The sequence below is a fragment of the Anas platyrhynchos genome, chromosome 3, assembly GCF_047663525.1.
Source record: "Anas platyrhynchos isolate ZD024472 breed Pekin duck chromosome 3, IASCAAS_PekinDuck_T2T, whole genome shotgun sequence".
Lineage (NCBI taxonomy): Eukaryota > Metazoa > Chordata > Aves > Anseriformes > Anatidae > Anas > Anas platyrhynchos.
In genome coordinates, this window is record NC_092589.1 from 15,563,960 (window position 1) to 15,574,786 (window position 10,827).

At 48.9% G+C, this 10,827-nt stretch overlaps 1 protein-coding gene and 1 long non-coding RNA gene across 3 annotated transcripts; one reads left to right on the top strand and one right to left on the bottom strand.

Annotated features, from left to right (window-relative positions):
* Positions 1 to 248: 248 nt before the first annotated feature.
* CST7 (cystatin F) lies at positions 249 to 4,160 on the bottom strand. Its single transcript, XM_005017135.6, has 4 exons — positions 4,029 to 4,160; positions 1,669 to 1,841; positions 1,240 to 1,356; positions 249 to 1,048 (listed from the first exon to the last, which is right to left on the bottom strand). The coding sequence occupies exons 1-4, from the start codon at positions 4,102 to 4,104 to the stop codon at positions 971 to 973; spliced, it is 444 nt and encodes a 147-aa protein (XP_005017192.4). The 5' UTR covers positions 4,105 to 4,160; the 3' UTR covers positions 249 to 970.
* Positions 4,161 to 4,226: 66 nt separating this feature from the next.
* Positions 4,227 to 10,418, top strand: LOC101796804 (uncharacterized). 2 transcript variants are annotated; one of them, XR_005264175.2, is made up of 4 exons: positions 4,227 to 4,351; positions 5,542 to 5,692; positions 6,558 to 6,858; positions 10,067 to 10,418. It is a non-coding gene; the product is annotated as an uncharacterized lncRNA (long non-coding RNA). The 2 variants fall into 2 exon arrangements; XR_005264176.2 differs by having other exon boundaries at positions 6,715 to 6,858.
* The last annotated feature ends 409 nt before the right edge of the window (positions 10,419 to 10,827 follow it).

Here is a 10,827-nt window from a genome sequence, read left to right on the forward strand (position 1 = left end):
AAGAAAGTGATGTTTATAGCTTAGGTCAGGGCCCTATTCACTTGTAAGAGTGTGAATGAACGTAGACCGAGGCTTTGTTGCTGTTCTAAGGTAGCAGTTACACAAATGCTTCCAAATTTCTCCTCAGAAAGAGCAGTCAGGCACTGGGACGGGTTGCCCAGGGAGGTGGTGGAGTCCAATTCAATTAAATTCAATTAAACATTGAATATCAACGTGAATGAAACTACGTTGTTTAACCTCAGCAAAAATATGCTTTGGAAATTATTGTGTTTATTTGTCTTAACATTCGCAACAATGCCCTTTCATAGCAGATTAGCTTTTGATTACTTTAGAAACAGTATTTAGGCTGTACCGTTTTTGAGCTGTGGGTGTGTCTTAGGACAGTCTCATCCATATTCTTGACTTGAGGAAAGAACAGCTCTACCTTATGCATTCCTGATAGATATATCTAAGCTTTTCTCTGGCTCTGGAGATCCTTTAACGCTCGTGTGTGTGTATCCCCAGGCATACTGTCCTATTGTAAATCTTTCCACAGTGTCAAAGTTGTGTGTGCTGTGGTTTAGGCTCGTTTATGTCATAGCTGCATGAAGACTCATCATACAGCAACGCAAGTCCAACAGAGTGTCCTGGGTCTGCTCACACTGCTTGGAAATCCCGTTCAAAGAGGGTGAATTGCTCTCTAGTGAATGAACGACAACATGTTCTCATCTGGGGTTTAGTTTCAGAAAAAGAGATACACAACTGGATAGCAATGAATTTGGTCACAGCAAGTCTTTTCTTTGTCACTCAGATTTTGAGCATCTTCCTCAGGGACAGGTAGAAAAAACCCGACCATGTGCTTTGGGAGCAAAGTTCTGTGTTGATTCTGTACAGCTGTTCCCCACTTCACTTTTGGCCTCAGAAGCCCAGACAAGGAAAAACTCACGATGGCAGATCCCCTGCAAATCACACTCTCACGGGGAAAGGTGGGTCAGCGACAGAGAGCAACAGGGACGTGTGCTTTCTGTAACCAAGGCACTATCCAGACCTCAAAATAGCATTTCAGCATCTGCAGATAAAAGGGAAACGGGTGACAAAGTTCAACTGGCTGCTGCTTGTTCTCGGCATCGTGAGCCATGTTGGGGCAGGAGGAAAAGAGCATCTTCAGGAGAAAAAGAGCATGGTGTGAAGTGACTACACAGCGAGAGCTGGCCAGGGATCACCCCTGTTACGGGGTACCCCATGGAAGTGGCTACCTACCTGTTGGAGTTTTTTCTTCTTCTGGAAGTGACAGCTGTCCAGGCTGCAGTGCTCCTTCTTCTCACACACCGTGCGGCCGATTTCCACATGGAGCATGTATTTCAGCCCTCTGACAATCTAGAGAAAGCAGTTTCCTCCTTTAAGGTAAGGCAGGGGAAAGGGGTGCTGAAAGAAGCTATTGGCGAGGGATCAAGTGCTACCTCTGCGAATTGTGTGTGGTGGTGTGGGTGGAAGTGTTTTATATTAAATTACATAACATAAATTGTGGAAACACCTCCCGTGGGGCAGTTAAATGGGATAGAGGGACATGTGGTGTGTATCTTTGGGCACACATAGCAGCCCTGAGGAGGATCTAGCGCTCCTGTCTTGGGTGCTCTGCAGCAGGGTCAGTTATGAATGGTTTGGAGGGCCACCAGAAGTGTGTCTTACCTGCACCATGGCTTTGTTTATTTGCCATTCTTTAAACAGAAAGAGGTCGTTAGAACTGTTGTTGTACTGGTAAACCCCAAAGCGAGCTGCCTTGCGAACACCAGGATTGTCTGTGTCCATAGGCACAGGGAAGCCAGGTTTCGTGGTCGAATGAGGTGGTGGTATGTAGGTACCTGCAACAACACAAAACACAATCATGAAACACATGGAGTTGCTAAAACCATGGGAGGCTGGGGTTTGTTCAGCCAAGAGCACATCTTTCCACACAGCCTTTATTACTCTTTGTTCTTAAGTGTGCAGCTACTTTCCCTGCATCTCCATTTGTCCTTTCAATAATTCAGAAGAATCCCAAAGCTCACACTTGATGCCCATACCTTGTCCACTTCACGCTTGCCTCCACTCCCCTTTTCTGAAACACAAGAGGAAGAAATCCCGAGCCTGCACAAGTTCTCGTGCTGCTGTTGATACCAAGGCCTGCCAGTCGGGGAGGTGACCCTTGGGGTTGTGTGTGGGCAGCAAGCCTGCATTCATATGTGAACTTGAACCCAAAGCTTGTACTTGTTTTCTGCAAAAGCAAAGGTTTTTACCACCTCCAGCTTTTTTTTTTCTTTTTTTTTTTTTTTTTTTTCACAGTTAGATCTCACTAAGAGCTCTCCGCTGAGCCACAGAACACCCTGTGCATTTAAGCTAGTTTTTACTGAGGAAAATAATTAGTTTATCTTGCTCCAAAGGAGAAAAGAGAGCCGACGTGGTGACCCAGAGCCTATTTAAAACACAAACAAAAACCAACAACAAAATGGAGCATTTTGTTGTTACCATCAACATAGGAGCCTGGAAGGGTTCAGCCTTCAGGTTGCATGTGCACACCCTGGTAACATTGCTCAGCATTTAAAACACTGCTCTGCGAAGGAGAGACTCAGCTCCACGTTCCCTCTCAACCTAAGGATGTCCAAATTCACATCTCTTCCTATCCCGTACCCCAGCTGTCTCAATGACCCCCATTTTCTTGCAGGTGGGAGCCAGGAGACGCAGCCCACGTGGCTCAGAGAGGAGTGGATGTTCCGCAAGTGACACGTCTCTGGTGTGGGGGTGACAAACTTCACAGCCTCATGTCTCTGATCTGTGTTGGGACTGGGGTGCAGCCAGCACTAGGCAACGTGGCAGTGTTTTTTCCACCTACCAGCCAAAAGTAGAGTGGCCCAGGCTTTCAGATGCCAGTGCGAGGCTCTGTGTGTACCAGTGGTGTTAAAACACCCCCAGCCCACCCTTGTAAGCCCTAGCCTGGGTAGGAGGAGATGCACTGCATGACCTGGTGCTTAAATCTCACAGAGGATGTGGTCTCGGGCTGGGAACAATGACTCTCACCGCTCTACGTGGAGATGCTTAGGGTCAAAGTGTTTGTTTCTCTATATCTTATCTTTTCTTCTGGGTTTGAACGTGAGAGGAGAGGTGTTGGTGGCGTGTGTGGGGGTCTGGCCCGCCTACAGCTTCTGCCGGGCAGTAGGAAGGCAGATGGCTTTCTTGCTCTGAGTTTACAGGCAGCTGCCTGGTGTTAAGCAAGAGAGGGCTGCTCTTGCAGAGGTGAGCCAAATGTGTTGAAGGGTCTGTCTTGTGCTTTCCTCATCGAGGAACAACCTGGGGGTCCTATTCCCGCAGTATGAGAGAGCAGTCCTGTGGCTGTTCTCTCCCAGCCTGCAGGAAAGCAAATGGGGACATTTTTGCATATTTTTTTTTTTTAATCGTGGGGGTGCTTTCACAACCTCCTCCTCATTACCAGGAGCAAGGCTGGTTTTTATCTTTATATTTAAGACGCAGTAGAGTTCCTGCATGCTTCTGCAACCCCCAGAGGAAACCACAGCCGAAACAAAATGCTGTTGGCTAACCAAACGCCATCCCTGAGCACGTTAGTGCTTTTCGTATATAAGAACCAAAGCAATGCTGTAGTAGAGCTAGTAGAGCTAGAGAAAAAACACTCCTGTCTGCCACTGCCGTCCCAAAGATTTAAGGGCAGCTGCAATCAAAAGAGTTTCCTTGCTCAGCAAAGAAAGAAACGATAAGGAGAAATGTTTCATTAAAGTCGGTACTCAAGTGCCCATCTGTAGTCAAATTGTTACCCACAGCCTTTAGATTTAATAATCGAGGTCGTGCAGAGTTTAAACACCGACACGTAAGCTGAGACTGGGAGTTGGCTTTGAAACCCTTAGGTGATGCTCGTGGGTAGCACGGCTTGCTAAAGGGAGGGAAAGCTTTTTAAGCAAAGCTTCAGCTGAAGTCTGAGCCAGCACGGGCAGCAGTCAGGGGAGAGCTGCGGTCGCAGGGCCTGAAGCACGAGGAGAACAGAGATTATTTTCGGCTCTTACCATCAGAAGTCCCGGTGAAGCCCCAGAGTGCTACACAGCAAAGCGTGGTGAAGCTGCAGGCGAGGCTCGCTGCCATCTCCACCGCTTCATGAGAGGAGCCCGCCGGCGAGAGACGTGACCGCCCTGCTTCCTGCAGGGGAAGATGTGCCTGTCACGGCCCTTTTATTGGCTGCGAGGGGAGAAATCACCCCGGCCCCCCCGAAGGGTGGTGGCTCTGACACTGGCTTTGTCTCCTGCTGGTGACCACGCACCTCAGGGCCCCGGCACAAAGCTCTGCCTCAGATGGGGACTTTTGCTTCGTGATCCCCAGGGGCTGGGCAGAGGTACGTGATGTAATGCCCATCCTGTGCTCCGGGAAGGGTGGTGGGGTGAGGAGAGTAACGCTCATATGCTTTGAGGTTCATGGGGAAATGCAGCCCTTAAGAAATGGGCAGTGAGCCCCGGGGATGTGGTTCTTGACTTGTGTGTGGGGAAGAGCGACAGAGAAGATGGGTCTTGCTTCCCCTGAGGTGGCCATGCAGAATTGGGGTGAGCTGAGGGTAGGGAATGACAAGGAAATTTCAGAGGAACCCACCTGAGGGGGCTCCACGGAGCTGACTGGAAGATTTTGACTTCAGTGGCTGGGGACAATGCTGTGCTCCCACATTTACAAAGGGGGTTTTGAGAGCAGGATGTGTCCTGCTCCAAGGAGGTAAAATTCTCTCCAGGTGCTTTCCAGAGAGCAAGACAAACACAGTGAGAGGGTTGGTTGGGTTCTCAGTGGCTTGCAGAGCTGCTCAGCCCTGGGCTTGGTTTCCTCAGGGTCAGTGCTCCAGGTGGTCATCTTCAGGTGGTGTTGGCCTATGGGGAAGATTTGGGAGAATGAGCTGACACCACACTGAGGGGCAGGGGGTGACAGACCTTAGTCTGCAGGTGTACATTTATTTTAGGCGAGCTGGAAAGTGGTGGTTGCCTTTCACTTGCCCCAGCAATGAACTGTGCTCCTTTGGGCAAACCCATCTTATTGCCTGAAAGTCCTAAAGCAGGCCAGCACGGGTGGCACGTAAGAAGCCAGAGGAGACTCATGCGAGTGTTTCTCTATAGAGATGAGGTCAACTCCCTGCTGAAAATCCCACCACAAAGGAATGGGCCAAGCAGGGTGAGTCACACTTAGCATCAGTCCTATTGCACTTCTGAATCAGACCTCAAAGCCCATGGAAAACGTTGAGAGCATGACAGGTACTATATTGGTTGGGTTATGTTTGTTTTCAGCTTACACCATGGCCTGACCCTAGTCCTAGGATTCTAACACGTCCATGTCTTGCTAAAATCCCTTGCCACCCTGCCACATGATGGGCCAGGAAGGGGTTCCCCTGGGATCCTTGTCCCTCTCCTTCTCTCGTTGTGTCCTGCTGAGCTCACCGCCTTCTGATCCGAGTCAAAAGGGTCCCAGCTTGAGGGGACGATAATTGGGTCTGCTCAGGGGTTTGGGAGGGATCTTCTCCAGCTCTCTTTCCTTCCTCGCTTCATACAGGTGCCCTGGGACACCAGGGTGTGGGACACCTGGGACACTGTGGTGTGAGCGGGGATGGAGAGCGAGGAAGGCCGAGGGAGGTGAGGAGCACCCAGCTGGGTAGGATGGCTGCAAGGACAGCTCTGCTGCTGGCACCAGAGGGCACCAGAAGGTAAGGCACTGTGCCTGAGCCCACTCCAGCAGCACCCAGAGCATCCTGAGCAGCCGCTGCTGCCTTACCTGAGAGCTGGGGGCACTGGGGGGCCTTGTGTGGAGCCCCATCTTCTGCACAGAAGCCAGGGACAAACACAAACCTCAAACAGAGCAGAGCTGTCCCCTTCAGTGGCATCTCTGCTTCTACAAATTTTGTAGAAAACTTTGGGCAAGTTTTGTCCAGTGGAGAGGGGAGAAACCTGTGCCTGGAGAGCTCTCTTGTTTGGCTTTGCGTGTGTAGGGGATGCTTATTGAAAATTGTGGGAGATGGAGTCCGCTTTCTTTTCTGCAGGAGAATTTTTAGGGTATGTTTCTTCTGTCACTGTTAGGCTGGATTATTATAAACAGTGTGTGACTGTGGGGACTTTTTGGATAAAAATATAGACTCTTTTCTATTGAAGATATAAAAGTGCAGTATCCAAAGTTTAATTTTCGTGACGCTTGGTGCATGATGTGGACTTTTCCAGCATCACTTCTTGCTTCCCTCATCCAACACTAACCTCTGGCCATGGTGGTTGCCTCCATGGCTTCCTGGAATAATGCTGCATGGGATCATGCTGGGATTGTGCTCCTGTAAATATGATCAGTATCTATCCCTGCACCCACAATTTTTCATTTGCAGTTCTGACTCCCCCTTTGCACTTCATGGATCAATGGGGGACTGTGAAAAAAAAATCATCTCATTAACTTCTGCTGGGACTTGGAGGATGACTAGAGTGTGTTTGAGTTGTGCTTTCAAAACTTTTAATTAAGACACATTTACCAGTGTCAATAGTGGTTTTTCTTTTTTTTTTTTTTCTTTTAATCTTTTTTACATCTTCTAGGCCTTCATCTGGTCCCCAGGGCAGCTAATTTAGCTGGGTTTGCTTTAATGAAGGATCTGAGCAAGATGCTTTTTGGCTCTCAGCTGGAATAGAGAAATCACCACATCTCAGCTTTTGGGAGACTAATACATGGGAAAAACATCTGTTCCTTTGGCAGAGTGGTAATAACAGACTGCAAGCCGTAAAGGAGGAAGGTGGACGTGATGTCGCCCGCTCTGGAGACCTGCACTTTGCAGCTGCTGAGGTGTGTTGAGGTGCAGAGAAAGGAAAGTCCTAAGAAGGACCAGGACAATGCACTCAGGTGAGGACCCAGCTGTTCCTCTGCCGTCCTGTAGCATGACCACCCATCTTTCAGCCTTCAGTAAGAGGAAAACCACGCAGCTCACGTAGCAGCAGCTTTTAAGTACAGTCACCTGGGCAGGCCACAGGATACTGGCACCCTTCAGAGCAGGCACGTGGCTGAGCAGGTTTGGTCAGGCACAAGAGAAGGAGAGGAATGGTTCAGGGCACAAATTCTTACAGAGGATTAAGTCAGTAGTGGAGGCCACATGGTATAGGTCGAGATAATGGGTCTGTGCACCTGGCAGCAGCAGGATGTAGAGGAGAAATGGGCATTTGGCACTGTTGGGTTGGTCTCACCTGGGGCATTTACCTCCTTATGCTCCGTTGTCTCTTTTGGGAGATGCTCCGTGGCACTCCAGCACCCTGCCTGCACCTCCACTGCAGGGGAAGCTGTGATTTTTTCAAAAGGATCAAGGTTCAGGCTGTTGCATCTGTATTTCTACCAGCAATAACTTTTGAACTGATGAATTTCAATCAAAAATGAAAGCGGGCTGGAAGACTTGAGGATAATTTGGTTACCATACATTTCTAGAGAAGAAAGACCCAAATGAATGGCTGAGCTGAGGTGAGGGGGAGTACAACTGTGCCATTATCCAGTCTGCCGACAGCACTGCCAGCTGATGTACAGGGATTATCTATAGATTGCATCTTGGGGCATTTATAAGGGATGTATGTATGTAAAGACCTCACTGGATTTCATATTGGGGCTGCACTTATATTCACTTTGAGGTGAACAAACCTCCCACACTCTCCTTCTTTTCTTGAAGTACTATATTTGAGGGCAAGCCTGCCCCTTTCTACAACTAGTGCAATGAGAAAGAAGATGCATGTTTCACTGAGATCCTGATGCTGTTCCCACTGAAGCATCCAAGGTTTGTGACTTGAATTTAAAATCAGCTAAAGCCTGATGACCTTAGTGAGAACAAATCCTCCATTTCTAACAGGAACATGATATACAGGCGCACACATCAAAGGTCTCTTTAGCACTGAACCTTCTCTCAAAGCACAGCTCTAAGGGGAGGCTCTCTGTTCTCCTAAGCCACCCTGAAAGTATTTTAAATGCAGTTAAGCACCTTGTTCTCGGTCCTATTTGGGAAGCACAGTTTTGTTAGGGGTTGCTGATCAGGAGATGTTGGTGGCCATGTAACGTTCCCTGCCTCAATCTCCTTTTAACCTTTCTATATTTTGCTTGTCTTGCTAATGACTGTCTCTGACCAGAGCTTTGCACAGCATTTAGCACTGGTTGGATAAAGCCTTTGTGATAAAGCCTCTCACCCCTTTGGCACTGTGCTTTTTCAGCATCCGCACACGGTGGCTTCTCACTCCATTCTGTTTCCCTCTGCCATGATGCTGAGTGTAGTGAAGGACATCAGGAAGCTCTTCTTCACTGTGCAGGTGATGGAGCCCTGGTGAAGGCTGCCTACAGAGGCTGTGGGGTCTCATCCTTGGGGATCTGCCTGGATGCGGTCCTGGGCAAGCAGCTCCGGGTGGCCCTGTTTGAGCAGGGGGTGCACCAGATGGCCCCAGGGGTCCCTTCCCACCTCAGCCCTTCTGGGATTCTGTAAAACAGAAAATGAGCTTGCAGACTCTTCCTTTTAGAGACCAGCTACCACAGTGGGAAATTAGAAGTAGTTAGCACGCTGTAGTTGCTGGTGTGGACATTCACAGCTGCTGCTTACCACTGCTTTTCCTCCCTTTGCTGTCACCCTGGAGGAAGTAGGCCACTGTTCCTCCACGAAGAGGGGAGGGGTTTTCCCAGCAGAGGAGGAGGAAGGTTGGAGTCTACATCCAGCTGCATCTGCATGGGAATGCACACAAGCATGAGCGTGAATTCAGTGTGTCCTGCCCCCAAACCTGTATTAAAGAAGCGGCTGAGAGAGACTCTTTGTTCCCTCTGAGGGTATGGTGCAAAGGTGGCTTCACATGCTTTGGTGTTTCTCTTTCTGGATGTTTTGGGAATGAATCCATCAGGTATTCAGTGGGCCTGCAAGGGACCTGTGGAAATGATGCAGCATGTTCTGGGGACTCAGGACTGGCTGGTCCTTTGTCCAGACCTTGTCCAGACCATGTGCTACACTCATTCTGCACCATCATCATCAGATGATTGCTTCTGTTTTGTGGGGAAAATAGACTGACCTCTTGGCTCTGGATACATTGAAAGTATTTGCCACAGTGTATTTGCCCATGGGAAAGGACATGGGGAATCAGCAGAGGGCCAGAGCCACTAAAAAGACATTTGGGTGGCCAAAGTAGGGGTTGAAGTGAATGCCTGTCTCAGGCTGTGGAAGCCTTGAAGGATTTCTTTTTAGACCAACGTTGTGTTTTATCTATTTAGGATCAGATTTGGCACAAGCCATAAAAAAACAAGCGCATGACAGAGCGAGGCATATTGGTGCTGCAATGCAAGCCTGTGTCTGCAATGCAGCGCAATGCAGGTCTCCCACTATGAAGAAAGACAAATCTGTGCTCTCTAGCAGTGTTTAAAAATATCAGCTGTAACTCCATGGAGCTTCTCTAACAGGTACCCAGATACTCAGTGCTGCCCAGACCTGGATCTGAGAGCCCCAGCCTGCCTTGGCCGTGCCCTGTTCCCTTTTACCACCGCTGCCAGCTCTTGCCCATTGCTTCAGCTCTGTGAGGAGCAACCACGAGCTGACCTGAGGGGCACTGAGCTACGATTTCATATGCAGCTGGCAACGCCACACGTGCAAAACACTCGCAGGGCTCAGAGTTTGGTGTTGGAGATGTTCTCCCAGGGAGCGTGCAAAATCGGTGTGTCCTGAATGTAATTTAAATGAAGCAGAGCAGCGTGAGTTACTCTAGGCAGAGTGTTAACTTCACAGTGCCCCCCCTTGCCACTATCCCATGCGAGTTAACCAGAGCATGTCCAGACCCAGAGCAGCAAATGAAGCCCTTCCCAACTACTCTGCAGTTTGGGTAGAGGGAGAAAAGCCATGCTATCAGCTGAGACCAATGGAGCGTTATCTGCTGAAGTCTGTCACCAGAAAATATGGTTAAGCCACTTCTATAGCAACAAAAGTGAAGAATCAGCCAGGGCTTTGTTAACTTTTGAGAGCATAATGTGGGCTTTTCCACAGCAATCACATCCCTGCCCTTCTCCTCCTCCTGAAAGTGTTTACATGCATTTTTCCCTTCTTTCCCTTTAGCAGCAGGTAATCAACTTAACAGAGAAAAGATCATCTTTGGAACACAACAGAGCTGTCCGCCTTCTGTAGAAGCAGAAAATGGCGAAGAGTTTGAGGAAGTTTTTGACCACAGGCACTGAACTAAATCTACAAGGCCCTTGACAAGGAACTGGTCAGGGAACAAAGTGATGCTTGGTTACCCATCTCTGAGTCCTGGGATGTTTCCGCATGTGTCTTGGAAAAAGCAAGTGATGCTCGCTGTTGGAGAGGGACTGGCGGGTTGAACTTAGCTGTGCTGGTGACCCTGGTTGGCAATTTTCTGTGGAACATGCTTTTTTTGCAATGTCAGATTACATTCCTGTGAAACGAGCAATTTCAGATGCTGTGATGTTTTTTCTTTTTGTCGCCAGAAATATGAAATGGGAGGAAAGCATAAAATGGGGCTGCCATAGTGCTCCAAGGGAGTTGTGGCTGGATAGCAGAGAATGAGCAGCCCCTGTAACTAGAAACTATTAACTCTAGTCTTCCTCTGGGTCTGTCTCAGCCCTCAGTTTCCCAACACACCTGGTGGTACTACATTTTGTGGTACATGCCCGAGGTGCAGCCAAGCTCCTCTGCTTCCTCCCAGGCCTGTGACCAGAGGCCCTGCCCTGGCTCAGGGACATCTCTTCAGTACAAGACCAACGTGGTGGGAATCCATATGTTTTTGGTGGGACTGTTTTTCTCTGGTCCTTCAAAGCGTGCATGTATGAGGGTGAAAGGTGCTCAGAAGTGAGGAGGAG